This window comes from Ascaphus truei, chromosome 1, assembly GCF_040206685.1.
Source record: "Ascaphus truei isolate aAscTru1 chromosome 1, aAscTru1.hap1, whole genome shotgun sequence".
Taxonomy (NCBI): domain Eukaryota; kingdom Metazoa; phylum Chordata; class Amphibia; order Anura; family Ascaphidae; genus Ascaphus; species Ascaphus truei.
In genome coordinates this window covers 373,095,116-373,121,943 of record NC_134483.1, presented here as the reverse complement: position 1 = coordinate 373,121,943, position 26,828 = coordinate 373,095,116, and the positions used below count along the sequence as shown (strand labels likewise).

General features: G+C 41.5%; 1 protein-coding gene across 2 annotated transcripts in view; it reads left to right on the top strand.

Moving 5' to 3' along the window:
• TRAPPC11 (trafficking protein particle complex subunit 11) overlaps positions 1–22,241 on the top strand; it is a 53,811-nt gene extending 31,570 nt beyond the window's left edge. For both annotated transcript variants that reach the window (XM_075610590.1, XM_075610581.1), the window contains exons 22-31: positions 120–268; positions 2,172–2,293; positions 5,879–5,998; positions 7,102–7,167; positions 8,004–8,160; positions 10,108–10,219; positions 10,872–10,963; positions 12,056–12,189; positions 15,887–16,054; positions 18,870–22,241. In XM_075610590.1, the coding sequence (XP_075466705.1) occupies positions 120–268; positions 2,172–2,293; positions 5,879–5,998; positions 7,102–7,167; positions 8,004–8,160; positions 10,108–10,219; positions 10,872–10,963; positions 12,056–12,189; positions 15,887–16,054; positions 18,870–18,914 (1,165 nt within the window). In that variant the 3' untranslated portion in view covers positions 18,915–22,241. The remainder of the gene's footprint in view (positions 1–119; positions 269–2,171; positions 2,294–5,878; positions 5,999–7,101; positions 7,168–8,003; positions 8,161–10,107; positions 10,220–10,871; positions 10,964–12,055; positions 12,190–15,886; positions 16,055–18,869) is intronic.
• The last annotated feature ends 4,587 nt before the right edge of the window (positions 22,242–26,828 follow it).

Below are 26,828 nucleotides of genomic sequence, written 5' to 3'. Positions count from 1 at the left end.
CATAGCAGGTCGCACAGGCCCCTGCTGCGTAGGGATTTCCTGCAATTATGGGTCGATACTTTGACTGGCAGTCAATCTAACTAACCGGGGGACATCTACTATTATCTGTTTGTTAATAGGATCATCTCGAGAGTTCCTAAGATTTCTGTTCAACTGCGTCACGAACCCCCTGCACTGACTAATGAAATGTACGGCTTGGTGATAACTGTACAGTCCCAAGAGAATAAGGTCATCCAGGATGTGAAGCTCACTGCGGGACTGAAGCCAGGTAAATGCACAGCAGTGAAATTTGATTATTTAGAAGGCATGTCGGCAGGATATGTTTAATAAAATAGGTTGAGTACACCTCAAATCCACTGGGAAAAGTAATCGTATGGATGTAAAGAGCAGCAAGGCAGATAAGTTAATCAGCTAGTGTGGTGTGGCCTGTCTCGTTGTAAACTTGACTAAATGTCACTGAATCAGAGTCTGCTCTTATAACGATCAGACAAAACTCGTAGTGCTTACTCAAAAACTGGTGTAAATCCCTAGATATGTATCGGCTAAATATATTAAAAATGTTGCTCGTGGTGAAGCAACGGAGGAAGCATATGATCATTGCTTTCCTAGTATCGTTAATGATAGGGTCAGCGTTCCGACGTCTCCAGCGTGGTGTTCATACAAGCACACACACGTCATATCTTAACAATCTTGGTAATCGATTGTATTTGCAGTGCTTGTTATCTAAGCAAAAGAACCAATTTGCATAGAAATGGCTTTGGGTCCAACAGCGCCTATTGATTAGAATGTGTCTATTATATATTCTTGAGACACATTATGTGTACAGCTTGATTCCTTAGGCACATGCTGTAGCCGCAAATAGTGTGTGAGAATATTTTCCACACTGGTTCAATTAGCGGTATTACTGTAATTCAGATCAGGCTGGCCATTTACTGTTACCCTGGGTCCTTGTTAGTAGCACTGGGTCAGTAACTGTAGCAGTAACTGTAGTACCATTATGGCGGGTTACCATTGGTGATCGCGCTCTCCTTAATCTTACCAAGTTCAGATCTAGAGTTATTGCAAAGTTATTCACAACTGCCCAATGTCCCTGTTGAAATCATTTGAATATCTAAATATTAGGCTGGTAACTCATACTCGGAATGAGTATACGATGCAAGATTAGTAACCAGTTAGGTAGTCGCCCGCCCTGCTACTATCCCAGGTGAGGACGTTTCGGTCACAGCGACACACACCGACGTATGTTTCACGTCCAATGACGCTTCATCAAGGTCAATATATTTCGCTTTTAGGTAGTGTTAAGGTCACGTCTGGTATTGCAGGCCTTGGGAACAGAATAGACAGCACACAATCCCAATAATAATAAAGTAACACACAATTGGTAGTTGGATGTCCAATTCACTTTAAAGCGGCACACAGGGATCGTTAAAAAATGTTCACACACATCTGATAAAAGGCCGTGCATGGGCCTGAAACTAGAGTGCGACATGTTTCTTTGCAAATCAAGGCAAAATGTTTTCAGTTTCCATGTGTGCTGTTTAAAGTGAGATGGACATCGAACTACGAATTGTGACATTTACTTTATTATTGGGATCGTGTGCTGTCTGTCTCCTGTTTTCTATGTTCGTTGTTCAGACGTGTGGCCACACTTAGAGACACGCACCTTTCCCAATCTTTCTATGAAGAGCAACTTTATTGGCCCTAACCTTGTGCAATTGGGATTTAGCCCTTATTTTGTGTTGCAGACCATACAACATTGTAGTCTGCTACACGTATACTCTTCACCGTTTAAGTAAATTCTCTTTTCTTTTTAAGAGCATAACAAAGGGCATAATTTTATAATGAACACATTTCCTCGTGGGCTCCATTTCTGCCCATGCCACATATATAGTTTTGTGTGATACCATCCCAAGCATCTTCATTCCCTGTTCAGGATATACCATTCTTTCAGTCAAATTGTATTTTGCAATGTGTGTGTTGTGTGGTAAAGTATCTTAATTCTAAATATGTGGTTCATTTGGTCTGCGGTGACTCAATTGTTGCTTTTGACCACCTCATGGCAACATACAGAAAGCTAAATGTTCATTGTTACTTCAACCTAAATGGACCTTGTAGAAGGGCACGTAGTGCATTGTAGAGGTTAACATCACAACAAACAATGTCTCACACAGGGCAAGATGCCAATCTGACACAGAAGACTCAAGTCACGCTCCATGGCACAGAAATGTGTGATGAATCCAGCCCGGCACTGCTTACTGATATCCCCATTGGAGATCTGCAGCCTGGGGAGAAGGTGACATTGTTGTCTTTGTGAATGGTAGCTGGAAGCTGTTCCCACTGTGCTCTTCCCTATAGCCAATCTCGAGAGCGATTGGTTTAGTGGTTGGATGCAATGGGAAATAAAACATACACTTCCCTTAAAAAAACAAAGATAATTAACCATGCGCTATCTGCAGAAGAGATTAGCCTAGCAATTCATGTGTCAATTCCTACTGTTTTATTTGTTATTTCATCTTTCGAGCAAGTTTCATTAGTAATAGAGGGTGCTCTAGCGTTGGATGGTTAATGGGGACTTTATTGTGTAATGCTTCACTGTATATGGATTTACCTTATTGGCCCGAATATAGTACGAGCTCGCACATAATACGACCCTAAAGTTTTGAAGGTGTTCTACATGAAAAATAAAAGGTGTTGGGCTGCGCATATAATCCAGAGTACAGTTTTCGGAAGGACATTTTTTGAAGAAGAAAAAAACATAGCACTATATTCAGGCTAATAGGGTATTTCATATACAGGGATTAGAGCCACTGGAACTTACAAAAAAGGGAGTGTCCAATAGCTGTCCCTAGTACTATACAAATTCACAAGTACAGCCTACATTTTGTTGACCTTTTTCAAATAGAGATGCGTCCGATTTTTGGGTCACCGGGTAGGGTCAATGCTAAACATGGTAACACAAGTCAGGTGCTGTCTTTCCCAGATTTTCAGCGAGAAGAAGTGGCCTTGGGGCAGTAATCCTTTAACCCTCGTTTGCATAGTAATAAAACGACAGCACTCGCTGGATCCCATCCCACATTCTGTTACATCCCTTCACACCTGCTCACAAGTGGATAAATGTGCATTCACCTTTCTCCTTTTTTTTTTTTTATTAATAAACCATTGTACTTTAATGTTAACTTTTTCAACCTTATCTCATAATGCGCTGTGGAGTAGCAAAAAAACTAAAATGGCAACATTTGGGTTTCCAGGCACTGAAACGCTGGCAGCCTGGTAATATGTATGTTTGATTAAATTTTCTTTTTTTTTCTTTTGCTACAATCTATGTAGGGTTGCCAGGTGTCCAGTATTGAACCGGACTGTCCTGTATTTGGACACACTGTCCAGTAAAATAAATTAGAGGTAATAGTGGACATGTATGTGTCCGGCATTACCTATCTGGACATAGTGACCTGACTGGTTTCGGGGGCCGCGGGATTTCCCCAAGCAGGGCTGTTGCTAGGGGGCTGGGCAGCTTCCTCCATCCTGATTGGCTGCTGCAGGGTAATGCAGCCAATCAGGTGGTGAACAACACTAGATGGCGCTCTAATACTCTAATGCTCAAAATGTGCAAGTGAATACTACTTCGATGTAAACAAATGAACAAGTGTAAAATAATACTAATAGCAGTGCAAGGTGATAAAACAACACAATCACGTGCAGTGCAAAAGGTACAAAAAAACACACTCAAACCCTTAGAAGGACTGTTTCAAGGTCCAAACGAACATGGGCAAAGAAGAACCAGGGGAGCGATGGTACCTTAAAAAAGAAGAAACCACATAGTGCAATACTGTCTCAATATAACACAAGTGAAGCTCCCAAGTGAACACTTAATATGCTGAGAGGTATCAGACTAAGGTATAAGGTCACAGGCTGGAGCCGATAGGAGGAGGTGCAATCTCAAAAGAGAGAGACACGGAGCCAAGGTAAAAAGTAGCACGATTTATCCAAAAACAATAAAAATGAAGGCTTACAAGATCCCAATGGGATAACAGCATAGAAGGTTGGTGATCTCGAAATCACATCACGCTGTCGCTGCTGCTGCAAGCCGCCATACTGCGTCTCTGCCAGGGGCCGACACGCCACTTCCGGTGTTTCAGCCGGTTGAAGGTGACGTCACGGAGTTCCCAGCAGTCTCTCTCCCTCTCAATCGCAGGGTCACGCTCTACGCGTTTCGCCGTTCTAAGTGACGTAATTTTTATTGTTTTTGGATAAATCGTGTTACTTTTTACCTTGGCTCCGTGTCTCTTTCTTTTGAGATTGCATCTCCTCCTATCGGCACCAGCCTGTGACCTTATACCCTAGTCTGATACCTCTCAGCATATTAAGTGTTCACTTGGGAGCTTCACTTGTGTTATATTCAATCAGGAGGTGGCGTCAGGAGCCTGGGGGTGGGGCCAAGGAGAGGAGGGAACTGCATGCAGTGGAGAGAGGATTGTCTCTTGAGCGTGAGACCTTTCACCATTGTGTCCAGTATTTTTGGGGAAGCCGTCTGGGAACCCTAGATTTATGGGTGTGCCCATGTTTTTGCTATTCTATGATTTACAGCCTTTGATAGGTTAGGCCGAGTACCTGGAACAACACCCCAGCTTTTTCCTATTTTTGGTAGTTTAGGGCACAAGTCCCAATGGCAGTGCTCAATCCGATTCAGACATAAAAGAAATCCATATATTGAAACATCAAAGTCCACATATCATGGTAAGATAGAAGCACATAAAGCTAAATAGAGTATTGGACCCAGTGTATAATGGACAGTGATCCTTCTGTAATGTATGAATGCCCATGAGAGAGAGTCAATTAAAGGGTTAACATACCAATAATCTTGTAAGACTCCACGGAGTAGGGTATCCTCACTGTTACACTGTTACCGGTCAGCAAATCCCCATGAATAAGGGGGGAAAACAATACTCACAAGATAGCAGCTTCATAGGGTGCGTGCATCACGCTAAGTTGTCTTGCTAGAAAGAAATCCTGAGATTGCAGCAGTGCACAGCAAGTAGAGGAGGGGACCAGCAGTGTATGAGTTCAAAATATATTTATTGTAGTGTTTGTCCCCGTTACCATGTTGCTACAATAAATATACTTTTAACTCCTACACTGCTGGTCCCCTCCTCTACTTGCTGTGCACCGCTGCAATCTCAGGATTTCTTTTCCTATTTTTGCTTTATTAGTGTGCATCAGTGCGTTCTTTCTATGTTACTCATAACGCACTGTACAATCCTTTGGTAGTTTTCTGTTTTTGAGCTATGTTGATGTCAAATGATTTGTCATGCAATTCTTTTTTTTAATTAATTAATTTATTTTTTGTGCAATTTAAACATCATTTTTTTTTTTTATATCGTGTTGAATTAGGGAGTCTCCGGAGCTAAACCCAATTCATTTCAGCTCTGTAGACTTCTTGTTTCCTGGAGATACTTACCTCTGTAGGGGGGGGGTGCGGTAGCCACACTGCTCGGCTAGCAGCGATTACGTACTGGCTGCTTTCCAAGACCATGCGCCCTGCGGGCCGCTAGGTAGACGTGACGTCATCGGGCGCGACTCCCTATTGGCCCGCGTGACGCAGGAGCTTTAAAAAGCAGAGATGCACTGTATCTATAAACACTATAAACAATGGCTAGCGGGAACCCCATATATCATGCGGTTTCCTTTATACATTGACTGAAAGCCATTTGCAAATTGTGAAAACTAAATGTGGTGTTTCTGGAACCAGGTGAATCATGTATAGGAAGACCCCACATGCATTCTCCCCTCCCTGGCTTTAAAGAGCATTGTTTTATGGATAGCCACTTTTATTTAGGTCCATACTGTATGTATCCCAATGAATATTGTCTTTTTACTGTAGCGGGATATGCCCTTGTTCGTCCGTTGCGGGACCGTCGGCACGCGAGTATTCCTGGTGTATGTGTCCTACCTAATAGACACATCAGTTGAGGACAAAGATATTGTCTGCAAATGTCACAGAGTAAGATTATTTCCTCTACCTACTAATTCCTAACGTGTGTTGCATGTTTTGTGCCATTAGTTTGCAGTATGCCAGTTGAGAGTTACCATAGTATTAACATTTTGTCATATGTCTGTCAGCCATCCATCGGGGTCTGTATACTTGTTATTCTAAAGTTCAAATAAAAATACATGACATATCATTTTTGTGCAAAAGAGGAAAGCGCGTCTATTTATGAAGATAGCAGCATGAGAAATTGAAGCATGGAGCAGGCAAGATGTTGTGTAGAAAAAAATACCTAGTACAACTTAAAGCAGCAATTCAGGTTCCCCGCCCCCCTTTTTTCTTTCTTTTTATATGTAAAGCATAATTCTACATTATTACCTAAGCTGGCAATCTTTTCGTGCTCCTGTTCTAAATCTGTCAAAATCCTGCTCGAAGTCTTAACGAAATGACTGCCTTTAAGTTTGAATCAATCCCTCAGTCAGTGTAACTCAGCAGCTACAATGTGTCCTGATATTACGAAGGTAACATTGCCTTTTACAGTTTGCAGCTCAAACGGCTGTGAACATTGGCAACACATTATCACGAACAGGAAAGTGTTGCTTGGGAGGTAGGCTGAAACCTGCTTTAGAAATCCAAGGATGCTCGGTATATTAAAACTCGTTACAAATGGCATTGAGTTTAATAAAAAATAAGTCTCTTATCTAATACTACAGAACTGATTTATTTTAAAAGCCCCATAAAAGACCACGTCCATGTTGCTTGTGTGCGTGCTACTGAGCGCCGTGACGTCACGCTCGCGTGTAGCTGGGGCGATTCTTGTCCTGAAGGTAGACATGACAGGGAGGCGTTTTGGGGGGCGCGGCGTGACATCACGGAGCTCGTTCGCCCTCATTGGGCGAACCGCTCACATGACCCACCATCTACAAATACAAAAAAGTTTGTCTCGAGCTGCTCTCCGGCCAACGCTCACGTGCGCGCGCACTATAGACAATCACATTACCCTAATGTGATTCATCACGTAGCCCTCGCGTGCAATCAGCTTGGACGCGGCCTAAGATGTCAGATGTTTTGCTGCTTTAAGCTTTCTTCCTTACATTACAATCTTTGTTTATATGCAGGATGAAACTGTAACCATTGAAACAGTGTTTCCATTTGATGTTGCTGTGAAATGCGTCTCTCTAAAGGTAAGCGTTTAGTACAGCTTCTGTTCATTGGAACCAACTCTTTTGTGGGGGTGGGAGGAGCTGGAAACACTGAGCAATCCCCCGTTTCCATATAAATACATGTTTTTAATCGCCCATTGAAAGGACATCCCTCCACATTTCTGTAAGTCCTTCTTGACCTATCTGTAGAACCTGACAGAATAAAATAAGGTGAAGCTTTAATCCTTATCTGATGCCCCATGTGGGAGGAAGAGCTAAAAACAATGATTCTGAGACAAGCAGGGGATTCTGGGAGAGGACAGACAAGCCATATATAGTCTCATTGACACAGAGGCAATCCCTAAAACCAAGATTGTTTATAAACCAGTTGACTATTTTTCTTTTAGAAAAACCTTTTGGGTAGTACTTGTAAATGTATGTATGTATGTATGTATGTATGTCTTTATTTATATAGCGCTATTAATGTACACAGCGCTTCACAGTAGTCATACACGTGACAATCATAGACATACCAAATAATACAAATAACAGGTCATGGGAATAAGTGCTTCAGACATTTAGGAAAAGAAGTCCTGCTCTGAAGAGCTTACAATCGAATTGGTAGGAGGAACATACAGATACAGTAGGAGGGCATTCTGGTAAGTGTGTCTGCAAAGGGCCAAAGTTTATGTATCGGGTGTATAGTGTCAGCCACGGAGCTACTCATGCTTTGTTAAGCAGTTGTGTTTTAAGGTTAATTGGCTATTCTTTCATGTGTTTTGCTCGCAGTTTCCTGGTTTTTGGCTGTCCGTGCATCCTTTTAATGTTCTTCTGTGTCTGATATTTGTGCCTCCTGACGTGTCTCCCCTGCCTCTCAGTTTGAACATTTAGACCGTGTATATGCAGATATCCCCTTCCTGTTAATGACGGACATCCTGAGTGCCTCCCCGTGGGCCCTCACCATTAAAGCCAGCCAACTGCAGCTGGCCTCTTCTGTCACTTCCGTGGACCAGCTGGAGTCCCACGTGGAGAATAGTGAGTCTGTGCACAATATCTCAATTCACCTAATTTTAGCAGAAAACAAAGAAATGTTTTATCAATGATTTTTTTTTTTTAAGCTAAATTGATTATTTAAAGGTAGATCACGATCTATATAAAAAAAATTTAAATAAACCCTTACAGTATAAGATATTTTTTAAAGTATTATGATATCCTTATTTTTCTTGGCTTGAAGCAATCTCTGAATTAGGATTTATGAAACTAGGATGCTGAAGTGCTTTTGAGATGCAATTCTGATCTGCATACCTGCTGGTAAACTCCAGGTCATACGTGTAAAGAATGATGCATGCTGCTTTAGGCCTTACTCTGTGATTCAAGTCCAGCAAATGGGGAAACCGACTGGATCATTATAACACTATATTCACCTGGCGTTAGTTGGCAGGGATGTGGCACTTCTACTTGTGCAGCACAATCCTGTTGCTTACCCCCACCTCGTGTGTTGCCCTACAGCGGTGAGGGTGGGATCCTGCGCTTCCTAGGGGAGACCGGAGTTGGAAATGTTTATGGCGAGCCTCGGTGCAGTTCAGCCTGTTGAATGCTTCTGATAACGTGGACATAGATGTTATTTTGTGTTAGATTTCGTTTTTCTATAGCTCCTAAAATGTACATGTTAAGGCAATTAAAAAATTTTTTTTTTAAATTTAGCCTCCATTTAAGATGAAAGTAAATTATTCCAGTAAATCAATGTAAGCGGTTTAGTCAAAGATTCCTGTGAAACGAATATTCACGTAAATAGAATTTTTTTTTTTTTTTTTTTCCAAATCACGTGTTTCATTTCTTTGGGTGTTATTTGCTAAAGTCCCCCAGCTTCAAAAAGGAGGCAAAAACCATACAACTACTAAATTGCACTGTATGTTTGTCGTATTTCTTTTCCATGATGTATATAGTGCTGTTATGCTCTAGTTTTGCAACCGAGTTTTTTTAAATCAAACTTGCTATGAATCTACCAGTGTTAGACCATTACAGAGGCAATTCAAGCAATGCATTTAAAAAATAATAGGTTTGAAGCCCCATTAATTTTCGCTCCGGGGAGCCCCTGTTTTCCCGAGATACTGGCCTTGGTCGGGGATGCCGGTAGCCATTCGGCTAGCTGGCGTTTTCGTAATGGCGGCTTCAACGCTCCCGCATCTTGGGAGCCAATAGGAAGCAGTGACGTCATCCCTTGCGGTTTCCTGCTGGCCTGCATGACTAGGACAATTTAATACATCGCCAAGATACCGGCACCCACTACGGAGATAAGTATCTCGGGAAGCAGGAGGTCCCTGTAGCTGAAATAAATAGGCTTAAGATCTGGAGACCCCTGCTTCAATTCTATTAAGAAAGCAAAATACAGCTCTTGCATTGCTGCTTTACACTTGGACCCGCTGATTTTAGCATCTAGAACACGTCGGCTTGGGTTAAAATGACTTATTTGCGGCTCAGTGAGTAAAGACACTGACTCTGTAAACAAAGACACTGACTGGCACTGAGATTGAAGCAGGGGAACCTGGATCAATTCCTGGTGTCGGCTCCTTGTGATCTTGGGCAAGTCACTTTATCTCCCTGTGCCTCAGGCACCAAAAGCATAGATTGTAAACTCATCTTGGCAGGGACTGTGTCTGTAACAATCCTATGCCCTGCGTAGTGTGCACTATACTGTAACTGTGAAGCACTGAGTCCCATTGTGTGAAAAGTGCTATATGAAATAGTTATTATTAAATGGCTGACTATCGGACTCATCAGGTTTACATTTTTCAACTGATGCTGGCTGTAAACCAAGCATCATAAACGTATGGTCCGTGTAAAAGTGTACACAATTCTTCAGTGTATAAAAGTAAAGAAGAAAAAAATAACTGGAGTTAAACCACACGTTTTTGTGAATTTTGCTGCCCCTAGAGAATTTGGTCGTTTTTTTACAGTCTGTTTTTTTTTTTTTTCCAACAGTTGTTTTACAGACAGGGGAGAGCGCCAGTGAATGCTTTTGCCTTCAGTGTCCTCCAGTAGCAAGTGGTCAAAGTGGAGTGGCCACAGGATGCTATATTATTTCTTGGAGGAGGTAAGCCTGAACAGTCATTCAATTTCCAGTGGTGACGGTGGCCCAAAACTCATAATCACACCTGAAGCAACACGGCTAATGTGAATGTGTCTGGGAATAGCTTCTCCGCCTACTGCTCTGTCCTTGGCTTATACCTATAGATCTACCCTGGAGACCTGATTGCTACCTTTCTAGAAAAGGGACTGCATGTAGCTTTAAACATTTGTTTAACATCTCATTTATTTTCACATACACTACTGTAACGTACAAAACTGCAAAAAACCATCCTACTATACGTACTCGTGTTTAGTATTAGCCATTTAGTATTAGTATTAGCAGTGTGTTATTCCTACAAGTACCCGTTGGACATGCATTTAAATGGAGATTTGTAGATTAGTCGTGCCGCACCCCCTACTTCTTCATTAAGCCATGACCGCAAGGTTTGCAATTTACTCTCAGCATCTGCTTGACAAGAAAGGCACCGTGTAGAGTACCAGATACTGTTACTGACCCGTCTTATTGGTACGATGAGCCGTGTTCCATTATACTTTTCTAATCAAAGGGTACACTAGGTACAGGTAGAGGTTGGTTAGGAAGGCCACAGCTAGTTTAGTGTTGTCAACTATTTCTACAAGGAGCCGTCAGACATTCCACATTTATTTTTCTTTCAAAGGAGTTCAGTCGGAGAAAACGTGCCAATTGTCACCACATTGATAACGTTGCCCCACGTGATGGTTGAAAGCATCCCACTTCACGTCCATGCAGGTAACTGAGAAAATGTCATATGTCCATCCTTTTGATAGGGATGCACTCCATGTACGTTGAGTGGGCTATAGCACACATTCTGACATGTATCCTGAGCGAGAGAGAGATTTTATTAGTCTGTTATTAACCCTGATACCGCACGCAGCTCCTTATGAGGCGAGGAAATAACTGGCCACTATTTCTGCTTAACAAGTCGGTCTCAAAGGAGAGTACTAATGACTGCAATGGACATTTCAGACTGATAAACTAGTGTTCCTATAAAAATGTATGTTTATACCATTGTCTTTGTGGACCTAATTAATTAAAATAGTGAATGTTTAGGTGCTTTCAACTTTTTGACTAAAACTTGCCACATTAGGTCCTTGATGTTCTCACACAAAACAGCAGTGTGGCTGCTATGGAGTGTGCTGTGCAGTATTCACCGTACTATTTGGTGATTTTTGGGTGACAAAATGAATTTTGAAGTAATTTTAAGCACCAGCACCATTTACTGAGCTCCAAAAAGCAATTTCTAGATATACAATGTAAGCCCTACTCTTAAACACTGTATGTGTTGTAGACGTAAACAGTGCAAAGGACTGGTATTTCCTTAGCATTTACCATGGCACTTTTCTGGAATATATCTTTTATGCTTAACCTTGCTAAAATGGGTGTAATGGATGAATATCTTATTGACACTCCTGCATACATTTTTAAAGTGACACTTCTACTTTAAGCAAAGAGTGGTGGGTCGCTGTGTTGGTCCTTTCTTCCATGTAGTAACACAGGACGGAGAGGGAGTTGGTGCTATGATACCTTTTATTGGACCAATAAGTAGTTGATATGTTACAAGCTTTTGAACCTCTCGGGTCCCTATACCCAATGAAGGACTCTGAGGTTCAAAAGCTATTGACATCAATTACTTGTTGGTCCAATAAAAGGTATCATAGCAACTACTCCCTCCTTTTATTACTTCTACTTTTAAGATCTTGTATGTTCCTTTTGCCCTGTTTTCATTCTGTTTTGCACAGGTATTAAACTTTATTTTACCGTCAAAGAGTAAAAGATCAGAAGTTCTGAAATCAAATGTTTTATTTTTATTGCTCTCAAAAGATCTTCCATCATTTGGCCGAGTCAGGGAATCTCTGCCTGTCAAGTATCATCTACAGAACAAGACGGGCTTAGTACAGGACATAGAGATTGCTGTGGAGCCAAGTGACGCTTTTATGTTTTCTGGACTCAAGCAGGTAAACATCATCTTTTACATATGTTTTGTTGTTTTTCTAATGGAAGCAAAAAAGAACGAGGGAGGGGAAAGATTTGGGGGAGACGCACAAAAAAAGTCTGTGTAGCCAACACAATATACATATGAAAAATAACAAGTGACCGTTATCCCCCTATAAAGCAGTTCACTACTTACAATATCTTGGTGAAAAAATTCAATGAACGTTTATTGCTGAGGGCAGTAGAAACGAGCAACGTTTCAGTCATACATGGTCATCAGGTGAAGGGTCTGTGTATGACCTGAGATGTTGCTTCCCGAGGTACAGGTCTCAATGTGGGTGCCGGTATCTCCTGCAAGTTTCAATGTCCCCTGCAGTTTTCTTGCGCCCAAAACTAACGTACATACCACTGCATCTGTAGTATTGACGTATCGAGCGGTGTGCATAGAATTATTTAAATCTAAGCATACGATCCAGTGGTAGGTGCATGGATAAGATAAAATCACTTGCCCAAGGTCACAAGAAGCAGGCACAGGAATTCAAACAGTGTTCATATACAGTGACACCATCACTGGACTACTCCCTAACAAAGTGTAGTATAATGTGTTGTATATCACATGGTGTCACGAACGGCACACCTGTGAGCATGTGACTTGTATATGTGACGAGGGTTAATACCCACAGCTATGCAGCTGACACATTTATCTCCCCACGGGGCTCCCCAATCTGTCACAATATACATATTTAAATCGCTTCCACCACCAAGCAAAAAGGACATTATAATCGCCAGGGTCCTTGGTCCCTGTTTACTAAGAAAAATATGGATTTAGCACACATTATGTTGTAGCAAAATGTGTCCGAAAATGTAATTACTCTCCAACACGTGCAAACTTCAGTAAGAGCCAAAGACATACATTATTAAATTTTAGATTTAATATACAAAAATAGTACAGTGCTTAGTTTATGGAAAAAGATGATTACAAGAACATATAATACAATAAATGCAGACAGTTTCTTAAAATAAAAATGTAAAAGCAAGATTCCTATATGTTATCACATAACCTGTCTCTAATCTTTTCCAAGGAGGTCATTGGAGCATGGAAGATGAGAATTCATGTATCTTCTTGATATCAAACACTCCTGTGTTGAATTCTAAATTTATATTCACAAATGCAAGCTTTTTAACCAAAAATCTTTGTGCCTTGCAAACAAAATAAGCTCACCTTTCTGGGCGGGTTTTTAACCTCCTCGTCAATCTCTAATGACACATTTACGACTTAAAGAAAGAAAACACTTTAAAAAGCTGTCTGAATATATAAAATGTCCCCTATCTTTTTATTCCTATAATACTTGGAATAACATGATTCATATCAATAGTTACGGGCACATTTTCTGCATATACTGAGACTATCCCTTTCAAGATATATTTATATGGTTTCCCTTTATTTCTAAAGTCAGAGAAGAATTGTGATGACAGATTTGTCCCGAGAACCTCAGCCCTAGAAAAGATTAGTAATATTGTGCCCTGAATAAGCACAATGTAGCCATGGATATAGTGTAGTCTTCACCTCTGGCATTGATGGGTTAAAGCTGCAGTTCAAGCTGCCGTTTTTTTGTTTTTTTTTAATATATATATTTTTTCCCATTCAATATTCGTATCAATACAATCTGCACACTGACAAGTGATTAGCTAAGCTGCAGATCGATCCGTTCTTCTGTAATCGATCGCTTGCTCCGGGTTATTTAATTCCGTTCTTGCAGAGCATTCTGGGCAATGTAGTCCTGGAATATGATTGACTGGGCAGTTACTTGTTTCAATTGGTGCACTGCTATAGAGAGGGTAGGGCTCAAGTTCCAGAGCCTATCAGAAGGGGAAGGGGCTGTCACTTTGGAAATGCTTCCTACATTAGAAACATTAAAAAACGTCTTTAAAACAAAAACAAAATTTTTTAAATGCTACAAGTATTTTCTCATGCTACAGAACTGATTTATTAAAAAAAAAAAAAAATGTAGGATATTGCTTGAGCTGCTGCTTTAAGGTATTCCTAAGAAAACAACACTGTATGTTACAAATGGACAAACTTTGTTTTGAAACAAATTGAGCTGAGAACATTCTGCTGAGGATTCAGAGGTGGAAAATGAAATGTTAGAAAACGAAACTAAAAAAACAAAAAAAAAAAAGGGGGGGGGGGACCGAGCCTGTGCTTGTCTCTGGTTTCCCTTGTAATACTTGGTGCAGCTATGTGAGGACGTGCATTAAAATAATGGTGGCACTTACTCCGTGGGAGCAGTGGAGGGGAAATGAAACATTATTTTATAGATGATTGTTATTTTCTTTTCATAGCGGAGCCTTGCAGCAGCTGTGAAAATGTGCAATTGTCTAAAGATTTCACAATCCGTTTCCCCCACGCACTTGCCTGTGTCTGCTGCCTTCTTGTTGTTGCCCTCCTGCTCCCTCCTTTGGAATCCCAGCATCAAATGGCGCTGCGCGATGTCACCAACGTGACTCTGCACAGCGGCGCATTGCCATGGAAACTTGCCGCCACGTTGCCATGGCAACGAGACGCCGTGTGCCGCTACGTCGGTGCTGTCGCGCAGCGTAATTTCCCGCTGGGATTCCAAACGAACAAGAAGGAGGCGGCTGACACAGGCAAGTTCCTTCCCATTAGGCCCGATAGGCCCGAGAGCGCAGCAAAAGCATATGAGGGTGGAAATGTTGCCGCCCCAAGGCCCGGGCCTAATGGGAAATCTGCCACTAACAGCATCATATGACCGCATCTCACACGCAAACATTTTCTTGCTTATAAGGGAAATGTATGGTTTCCTCTTTACTGGGTGATCAAATTATTTCCATACCCATTGTTTCACTTTTCTAGAGACCAATGAGCCTTCATTAAAGCAGCATTTCATTCTAAATCCGGTGTTTTTAAAAAAAATAAATCACTTGTGTAGTATTAGGCTGTGTCCATAGAGGGGCGGAGCCGCGCTCCTCCGCGCTGACGCTGAGGCTCGTCTGCGCAATCGGGAGCGATTGCATGAACTAGCAGACGAGCCAGCATGCGCGATCGGGAGGCGGGGCACTGACGTCACTGGGCCAATAGCCCGCCAACGTCACGGCGCCGACGTTGACGCTGCTTCGCTTTGATTGGAGGTTTTCAGCCGACAGCGGGCTGAGAAACAGGCTCTGCTATCGGCTGACAATCCCAGCGCCTCAGCACGCCTGTGGACGCTCGCGGGATCCCCCTCTCAAGACATCCTCATTGAGGATGACGGGGCTCATCGCGGGGCGTCCGCACGGCTCAGCGCTGACTGTCCTTCTATGGACCCAGCCCCTTAGATAATACTTACTGTATTGTTTATTTTTCTTGCTCTATGCCTTTTGTAATGCTTTTTAATGTTTGAGCTTCCTTGGGTTGCTATAGCAATTATTTATGAAGCAACACCACTTCCTGTATTGAAATAGGTGGCCATATTGGGTGTCCGAGGAAGTAGGATCTCCACCTATCGCTCAGCAGCTTAGATAATTGCATTGCCATAAATGTAAGGAACTGCTGCATTTCTTAAAACAAACACACACACACAAACAGGCGAGAAGAAATGCCGAGTTCAAATAGAATCGCCATTAATCTTTGCGTGTATCATTAACGTTTTGGATACAGAAACGTTTACAATTGTGTGTGACATCTTCTTGCGTTTTAATCCATGTCTTCATTACATGCAGATACGACTGCAGATCCTCCCAGGCACTGAGCAGGAAATGCTGTACAACTTCTACCCTCTTATGGCAGGATACCAGCAGCTGCCATCACTCAACATCAACCTAATGAGGTTCCCCAACTACACAAGCAACCTACTGAGGCGCTTCATACCCACCCATATATTTGTGAAGGTGGGCTATGTCATGTAGATCAGGGGTGTGCAAGATTTTTCTGGGGGGGGGGGGCGCGGCGGTTGCAGAGGCCCCACACTCTTCCCCCGAGGCATTTAAATGCCGGGGGACCGCGCAAGGCCTCTGCAACCTCAACTTACCGGGATTCAGCCGGCTTCTGGTCACATCTCCATGGCGCTGCAGGGTTTATGTGACGTGACACGTCAAGGTAACGCGCGTCAAATTACACTCTGGGGGGACGTCATGTGACCCTCGGCGTCATTTGATGCCAGGTCACTGGAGAGGAGGGGCGCGAGCACTGGGACTGGCACACGGGGGGCACAGCAAAAAAAACTGCGCACCCCTGATGTAGATCACCCATATATTTGTGAAGGTGCTATGTCCTGTAGATCACACATATATATACAGTGGCAAGAAGAAGTTTGTGAGCCCCTTAGGATTTTCGTATACACACACACACACACACACACACACACACACACACACACACACACACACACACACGTATACACACACACACACACACACACACGTATACACACACACACACACACACACACGTATACACACACACACACACACACACACACACGTATACACACACACACACACACACACACGTATACACACACACACACACACACGTATACACACACACACACACGTATACACACACACACACACACACGTATACACACACACACACACACACACACACGTATACACACACACACACACACGTATACACACACACACACACACACACACATCTATGCTTGTACTATAGTACCACTACATGGTATAAAACAACTTTTACCACAGGTTTGGAACCCTTGATTTTAGATGCATCCTGGTGGGGGGCTGGGGGGGGAGGGTGAGGAATTATTTTGTATATTTGACTCAGTGAGACAGATTTGTGGCATTTGTAACTATGGTAAACAATGGCAGGAGAGAGTCAGATATATTTAAAGTACATTTAAATGTAAAGACCAGTTCCACTTGGTGTAAAACATTTTTTTTAAATCAACTTACAACATCTCACTTTTTTCCTTACATTCATAGACTTGTCCCAGTTTGGAGCAAATGTTAAAGTGACATTTTTTGGGGGGTGGATATTGCAGTTTAAAGGGATACATGATTGAAGCAGCAGTTCTCAGGAGCTGAACCCCATTCATTTCTGCTCCGGGGACCCCCTGCTTCCTGAGATACTTCCGAAGTGGGTGCCGGTATCTCTGCAGTTTAACGCTCCCGCGTCAAATGAGACAATATAAAAAAAACGAAGAGAACAAAAAAAACACGGCTTGGATTCCATATAGTGATCAGGGCTTTAGAATACAGCCAATAGACTCAGAAGTGTGGGAGATTTTCAAGCTTAGAATATTATATACTCTTTCCAGGAATGCCTGAAGAGAGAGAGAGAGAGAGAGAGTTCAAAAGCTTTACTGTGTAAAACCAGAAGAAAGATTAAAAACACTTGCAAACATATGTGATTTTCCAGCATGTAAATAAGAAACGAAGCAAGATAGCAGCAGTTCTTCCTCCGATAACACCCGTTGGTGTCTCAGACCACCACCCATGGTCCCAGACCTCTCTCGGCATGTCTCTGTCTCTCTGGCAGAGTGGATGATGTCACTTCCGGGGTTGATCCCTGTGCTGACTGCTCCGCTCTCAGACATGCCTCGCTCGCCCTACATGTTTTACTGCGTAAGCAGCTGCCTCAGGGGCTCAATCATGGGACATCATCCATTCTGACGGGGAGTGCGCCTACCAAACAGACACGCTGAGCGATGTCTGGGGTCATGGGTGGTTTAAGAGGCCGGCGGGTGTTCTCGGAGAAATAACTGCTGCTATCCTGCAGTTCTTGTTATCTACATGCTTAAAAATCACATGTGAGTGTTTTTAATCTTAATTCTGGTTTTATACAGTAAATGTTTTTGCAGTGTGCATCTCCATGGTTTGTGGCATACCAGGAAACAACCCGAGTGTACAACATTCAAAGCTCGAAAATCTCCTACACTTCTGAGTGTATTGGCTGTATTCTAAAGCCCTTGTATCTATTTTCTGAAACATATTGCACTATCTGCCTCCTTTTTGTTTCTTTTTTTTTCTTTCTTTCTTGGAAATCCTGAGAGAATTTGCACGCTTTGCTCTGGAATTCGGTTTTAGACTTACGGGAACGTCTCTCTGTAGAGCAGCACTGTTACATTTAAGTGTACTACTGTACTGTATATGTTTTTTAAAAATTAATTATTCACAAGTGAAACCTTTTCACTGTTTGAAACCACTTGTGGGGGGGGGGGGGCTGGGTTGTATTGGATTTGGATTTACAATTGTGGTGGCACATGAGACGTATGATGTTAATGTTGGTACCTTTCCTATGATAAGTGTTTTAAATAAAGCCTTGTGCATGCCATGTGTACATTATTGGCTGTAATATTGCAGTTGATGGGTCAATCTATAATAAAAGTGTTCTAATTAATGTTTTACTGGTCATCACTAGTAACCTAGACACACATGGATGGTTTGGCTGACTAATTTTATAGCGTAGCTTTTTTTTGGGGGGGGTTGCCTGAACAGGTCCCGTTTCTGGAAGTGGTAGGTGTTGCCAGGTTGTATGAAATATATGTACATTATTTTGAGGCGTTACTTTTTAGAATTCCAATTGGATTCAATCATGGACATCTGCACTGCTGCTTTATCGTGAAATATGGTGGTTTTCCGCATAAAAGTGATATATTAACCTTGCCATTTGTTTACGGTCACTGCATCAATACAAAAGGAACATGTAAATATTGTTTCGTGTTTTATCTTTTAGCCACAGGGGCGTCAAGCTGACGCGGAGTCGATTGAAGCGGCATGAGAACGAGGTGCCTCTGTATTCCACATGTCCTCACCTGCTCATCCAGCTATACGTTTTTTTTTCGGGGGATCGTTGTTATTTTTTCCCCCCCACTGTAAATTGGAAACTAAAATAAATGTATTTTGAGTGACTACACGATAGTGTTTTTCAGAATCGGCTATTTAATAAAGGTCTGTGTTGTGAGCATATGATTTCAAATGCCATTTGTTCACTTTTGGCAGTACCATATTAAATACTTTGTATTGCACTCGCCTGTGGTAGTGCAGAGTTTGACCTCTTTTGTTTGTTTTTGGGGGGTGGGGGGGGGGTTGGGAGAAAGGTGCTGAAATTCGTTATTGGACATTATCAGAACCCCAAAGAATAACACCACCTCTAACACAGATGGACCTGGAGCAGCATTACTACTTGCTCTTCTGCTATGCATGACATTGCTTCGTGTGAGGAACTGCATTTATAATTAATGCTATTCACCTGACTTTTCAGAAAAGTAAGCTGGAAGGTTAATTTTCCAAAGTCAGTGACTCAACAAGAAACCCTCCTGATTATCTGGCTAAAAAAGAACGTGGGGATAACTGGTATTTAATGCCGGTCTTGGCCCCCACGTTTGCCTTAATAGACGCACATGGGTAGTTAATGCAGGACAACATTTTTTTAGATGTGGAAGCAGAGTACCTACATTAAGTTTCACAGTGAGTGAAAGTTCTATATTAAAACTCCTTTCAATTTAATAACCAAACTATTAAAACCTATCTTGTGTTTGAATGATATTAGGGTCATGCTTCTGAAATCATAGAATGAAGATGTGTAAACACCGCTATTCAGAGGAAGGTATTTGTAAGCGTTTTGTTAGCCCTCTGATTGATAGTAGTTAATCGGAGCATAAGCAACTCTGTTGAACATTATGCCTGGTTTGTTTGAGTTTGTATTGTAAATAAAGGCACTATATCCTTCCAGTCCACTTTCAATGCTACGTATTAATTTTGCATAATGTACTTGAACATTTTGAAAATATGTCCAGCAGTCACTGTGTTGAGTTAATACAGTAAATATACGAAATGTGTTTATGCTTGGTGTTAAAAGTTTGAGTCCCCCTAGCCTTGATTCTTGGTAAATAAAGTTTGAGGGCAAAAGAGTACTATGCATTTGCATAACATGAAGGGAGCATAAGATGTGAAAATGGCTCCCGATCAGCTTTTGGTTTGATTGTGCAGATGAGAAGACGTCCTAAATACAGCAAACCACCTATATGGAAAATTGTAATGCCCAAGGTAAAAATGTTTTTGATTTTTGCATTCTATTCCACTGTATGCTTGATCTTCTAATAACCTTTTATATTGTCCTGGATGTCCCCATGGTAGTAGACACACTTGGGTTAAACTCTGCCCTCCAGCTGAAATAGGACAGAATAAAGTACTCCTGTGATAGGTAGTCGTTTTTTTTTTTTTTCCCTACCTAGTTGAGGTTAGTTTTCTTTGCGGTGCTTGATCCTTGAAGTTGATTTCAGGGGGGGAGTTTTGGCCCCTCTCTCTTGTCAAGCCCTTTAGTAACACACCATTGCTGGTCCGTGGAACCCTTGTGACTAGGTAGTGCTGCAATGTCCCTGCTCAGAGTAGAGCCTGCATTCTACAAAAGACACTGTCCCAGAGTATTGAAGTGACCTCTTATTCTAGAAGCAGGGCGCAAAAATGTACTGGGTCTCTGACACGTTTTGAAAGGCCACAGACCAGTACAGATAGGAAGCAACATCATTGGAAGTGTTTCAAGACGTGATAATTTGAGTGTAGAACATCGTACATATTTGGCAAAACTTGCTCAAGGCAGCAACCTACAGATGTCAGGATGCCTCATTCAGAGGCACAAGTAAGTTCACATTAGATGAGGAGAGCCCAGCTGTTACAAGTTGGAAGACAAAAATTCAGAATTGTTTGGTCGGAGTCAATTTTTTATTATTGGGTGGTCATGGTTATCAAGAGGGTACTTCCTGGAGTTCAATGAATCGCTCAAAAAAAAAAAAAACCTGCTTTTTCATTCAGAGCACTGTTAGATTTGAATAATGTCAACAAGTTCCTAAGGGTAAAGAAGTTCAAGATCTTTAAATACCATTATATTGGCGACAGAGCTGGAAGATTGGACCTCAAAGATGCTTACCTCTGCATTTAAAAAGCAAGGAATCAAACTTTTATTATTTGGTCTCCCTCCGTGTGTGTATTGCTTTGGACTTGCTATTGGTATCTACTACTATGGAGACATCCAGGAAAAGTGAAACATGTTTCCTACTTACCGTAATTTTCTTTTCCTATGTAGTCTATCCATGGCAGTATGCACCAATCTCCCTGTCCTGAGTTTTAACAATTTGTCTTTTTAGAATGAGAACTAGACTAGCAGTGAAGGGGGAGGTGTGCCTAGATGGAGAACCCCCTCCCGGCTGAATTTTCTGTCCTATCTCAGTTGAAGGTTGGATTTGAACCCATTGGTTCATACTGCCATGTATGGACTACCTAAGGGGAGGGGGGAGAGGAGTTATGTTAGGTAGCAAACAACATATCAACATACTCATGGAAAAACAACTAAAGTACAAAGGGAAATCTCTAACACAAGAAAATACCTAATGCAGCTGGAGACTTAAAATTCTGCAGATTGCCTGAATTTTATCCTTAAAAGGTGACCTTTATTCAACATGACATGTTCACAGTGAGCAAATTGTAATGTTGATATTCCTGAGGCGCATAGTTGTTGTATACTTTTTTTTTTTTGCAAAAGGTTGGACACCCCATTGCCCACAATATACAATGCAAATGCTATTTTGCATACTTGTATTTTTACATTTATATTGTTTATGTATGACATTACAGATGCACATTTACTTAACCACCAAAAAAAGCTGATTTAAATCATATGTAGCAAGGATGTACCTAACAAACATGTTGAGTTTGCAGAGTCAAGCCTTTTTGACAGGATGAGCAACTGTTAACACTCTTAAGAAAAGACTAGGATATGATGGATAGATATCAGAGAGCATCTTTCTAGATAACGTATGTTTTTAATTTTTCCTCAATATATAGTATCCTAAAACTGTTAAGTTTGATCTTTAAAGTCAAATTCTAGCAAGCAAACATTCCCATGAGAAACTGTAAAAGTACATCAATTGTTAAAATGTATTTAGGTATTGGTGAAGTTTACTTAAACCGTATAAATCAAACTTGCATTGGGAAAATATTGGAAGTTAGTTGACTTATTAACGTGAAATTACATTGGTTTTCTATTGTTCAGAAAAGTAATTAGAACTAAATCTATATTTAAATAAAATAACATCTGTTGTACCTAAAATGTTCCTGTTATAGTTTTTTTTGTGTGATAAATTTGTTTCTAACGACTGTGTATTCATATGGGCTGTTTGTGTGGGGGAGGTGACCAAAAATATTTCTCTAAAAAAAATTAAAAAAAATGCTGTCTTGTAAAATATTAAAGATTGCAAAGCAGTTTTGAAGAGAAAACAATGTGGAGGCAGTAAGAGTCTCTGTACATTGGCTTTTCTATAATGGGCACATGCGTCTTTCGGAAATCTTCCAGTAGCGACTTTCTATTTAGGAGAAATAGTCTTGTATAACATGTTCTATGTCCCTAATATGACTCATCTGAACTTTGGAATGACTGCTGCATTCTTTCCTCACGAACGTATCCATCTCCAACTGGCCTTTAATGAAAGCAGAAAAGGTAGCTAGAGAGGAAAGTGCCACCCTAATTACCCAATCATAATCGTATATTGGAAGTAGCTAGTTTTAATGCAATGTTGAAATCGTGGGTAAATGTATCAAAATATATCTTTAATTAGACGTCTTTAAATAAAACCACTACCAATAACCACTCTAGTGACATTTTAAAATGTTATTGCACAACTGTGTGTATGAAGCACAGTGCAGTTCTCATACAATCTAGTAACACTCGCTTGTAATGCTATGGTGTTGTTACTAGAGAGATTGTGATCTCCACTATGGCAAACAATGACAAATATAAACATAAAACTGATAGCCTTAGCACGAACTAATATGAAACATTGCAGTCTAAACTAACTGTGAAGTAAAAAATAGCTAAGAAGACTGTGAGTTGCTGTATGAGGATGCAGCCTCCCCTGTACAGCTTGTTAAATCTACTACAAGCAATCAATGATACGAGGTCTGCAAATAAACTGATATAAATACTGTCTTGCCATAATTCATATAGTCAGATGCATGCATCAGAATCCTATATGAAGGTTTGTAGCTATCGGGCCATAGATCATATTACCTGCATGCTGTAATACCTTAGTGCTAGTATTCTTAAAGCTGCAGTTCAGTCTTTTTTTTTTTTTTTACTTCAATAGTTTCATGTGTGCAATCTCTAATTACCTAAAGAACTGCATAGCTGCCGGTCAATTCGTTCCCCGTCTATTGATCGGCAAAGTTTGGCGACATCTTTAAATATGGGGTATGTAAATCGTTGCTATAGGAACAAGCATGCTTGTTAAAATAGAATACAGGAAAATTGGTCTTTCAAAGTTGTTTTTTTTAAAACAGAAAATGCTAAAAGTATTTTTTCTTACTACAGAACTGATGTATTAAAAAAAAACACACATGCAGGATATTGACTGAACTGCAGCTTTAAGTAGTTGTTTACTGTATGGTAAAGGGAAGTTAAATTGAAGTTAGTATTTACAAACACTCCAAGGATACACTTCCCTCAATTGCCATCCATGAGATCAAGAAACTACAGTATATACACATATGGCAAACCTGTTTGAGATAGTGCCGTGAAAGTAAAACAAAAATGCAGGAAGTACGTTTTTACATCTGCTGGCATTAAAAAGGACAATTAATATTAAATGCAGTGCACAGGAGCTCCCTGGGACGTGGAGAGTACAGTTATCTGCTCAGTGCTTAGCAATGAATCTAAGCACATGAAGATAAACACATTAACGCTGGCTGTTCATTTGGACTGATTTTTCTTCAGCTCTAATTTGTTGGGAGTCTTGTGAACCAAACTCTTTGCTGGTTGGCAGTGCCGCTGACAGGGGGGGAGAGCCGGGGCAGTTGTCCCGGGCCCAGAGGCTGTGGGGGGACCCGGCCAGCACTGACACTTGGACCTGACCTCTGGCTGGGCCCAGCTGTCCCGGCGCCGCTGCTTGTCCGGTTTCCGGGCACCATAGTTCCTCCCCCGCTGCAGCGGGTGCCTCTCTGCTGTTGTAGCGGCCTCCCGTCCAGGCCCCGCGCCGGACGTTTGGCGGCTTGTAGGCACTGCACAGAAGGCGCGCGTGTGATGTGCAGCGGAGGAGGTGATGTGAGGTACAAGGGCGGCTTTGGGGGGGGGGGGGAGTGGTGATGTCAGGTACAAGGGTGTGTGTTGCATTTTGTGTGTGGGAGTGGGGGTAATTATGGTGGGGGAGGTTGAGGGAGCGGGATTGAATGAAAGGGGGGGTAATTAAGTGATAGCGGAGAGGTGGTGGAAGAATGAGGTGGGGGGATGGGGGAGAGAGAAGTACACGTGGAGAGGGGAAAATAGAGGAGGTGGCTCACGAGAGTGTGAACGGTGGGGGCTCGCAAGACTGCCGACATGAGGGCCCCCTAAACGCTAGTCCTGGGACCCCTGACGGCCCTGCTGATTGGTGCACTGAATAACTGAACTATGTACAGTATGTATGTATGTATGTATGTATGTGTAATATACATACTAGACAGTAGATGGCACTTCAGCAGCTCTCCCTGGCTGCTGCTCTGCAGGTCTCCTCCTCTATGCTCCAGTCGACAGGTCACTGAAGCTAAGTTACTGCTACTGTTCTCTATCTACTATCTAACCAAGACTTTTTATGCCATTTGGTCTTTCATTTCTGGAAAAAGGCCTCCTCTGCACCCGGCAGGAACTTTAACTCCCCTTTGATTTGGTATACATTTTGATCATGTGCAGGATACTCAAAACTGTCTCCTCAATATTTTCCATGCCCGCCTTATTTTTCATATCTTATCAAGGGGTTCTCTTTAGTGACTATACTGTAGGTACCTCTGCCCAGGTCACATGCAGCATCCCCTGCAGACTCCAAGGGATCACTGTATGCTCCTCTAATTCCAGGCAAGTGTATTGGCTGTGCCCCTTAATCCAGTTCCCTATGTGTCTCACTATACAGACCAAGTGATATTTCATTATGTCCGGTACGTTTTAGCCCTCCCAGTTTCATTATTAAGTGTCATTTTTTTTTATAGTAATTCTTATTCTGCCTTTTCTCCAAATAAATATACTGATTGCCTTGTTCAAAATTTTTACATCCGAGTGTTTCAATACGACTGGCAACATCTGCATGGGGTATATCAGTCTGGCAAAGCTAATCATGTTAAACTTCTGGCACCTGCCTGCAAGGTTTAATGATAGATTTTGTCCGTTTTCTAGCTCTTCTGTTACCTTTGAAATAATTGTACTAAAATTATTCCTGTATATCTGCTATATCTCCGGATCAATATATCCTCCTAAGTAATTAAGTGGCTTTCTCATAATCTTGAATGGGCATTCAACCCCTCACGCCACATTATTTCTATGTCATTAGTAACATTTCTGTTTTAGATGCATTTACCTTAATTCCTGAAAAATTCCCAAATTCCCAAAAAATCTGGTGCATCTTTTGTACCGCAACCTCTGGGTTTGCCCCCAGCATTAGGAGATCATCTGCAAACAGAGCTATCTTCATTTCTTTTTCCCTTATTTTGATGCTTTTAAACTCCTTCATATTCCTAAAATATTCGGCCAGGGGCTCTATGGCAATATTAAACGGTAAGGGCGATAGTGGACATCCTTATCTTGTACCTCTGAATAGGCTAATCTGATTTGATAATAATCCTGCAGCCATTCTTTTTGCTTTGGGATCCTTGTACTCCCAGAAAAGTCCCCATGAGTCCTATTTTTTGTAAGATATTTGACAGGTACTCAAATTCAGCGTTATCAAAATCCTTTTCGGCATCTACTGAGATGATTATATTCTTATCGGTTTGCAAATTAGTTTTAGTCCAGTGTATGGCCTTTAGGACTTTCCTTATATTTTAAACAGAGGCTCTGCCTTTTATTAAGCCTGTCTGGTCTGGGTGTATTCGTTTAGGTACTAATTTTAGAGTCTGTCTGCTAATATTTTTGCCATTATTTTTGTGTCAAGACCCATTAGGGTAATTAGTCTATAAGATTCTGGGGCTTATAGAAAAAATACAGTTTTACCCATTTTTTTTTTCAAACTTGTGTTTTATTATTTTTCAAGGGAAGGGAAAGGGGGGTACAGAAAATAAAGAGGGGAGGGTAGGTGGAGAGGGCATAGGGGAACATCCACAGCAGTCTCCACGCAGGGAGCAGACAGTCACTTATATAAACGCACACTTCCTTTATCACAGGTATACATACAGTTTAGGCAATTTAGTTAGTATAGATAATAGTCATCTCAAGGCACATAATCTAAGTCAAGTTTGGATTTTGCCATATAAATGTCGCCCACAGGTCCCAAGTTGTCAGAAAACTGTTGAATCTGTCGTGAATTAAACTAGTTAGCCTTTCCATAGTCATGACATGGTTTATTTTGTGTATTACTGTTGTGATAGGTGGGGAGTAATTCTGTTTCCAGTGTTTTGCTATCATTGCTTTAGCTGCCGATAGGATCTGTATAGCCAAATGGTCTACTTTCCTATCTAGGCCCTCTATAGGTTTTAATAGGAGCACAGTTTCAATGTCCCAGGTCAGATCAAACCCTAACACCCCTTTTATGAGTCTTCTGATCCTCCCCCAGAAGAGAATAATCTTGGGGCAGGACCACCATATATGTTTAGACGTGCCCAATTGTCCACAGTTTCGCCAGCACATAGGGGAGGTTATTGGGAAAAAAGAGTGAAGGCGCGCAGGTGTATAGTATAACCT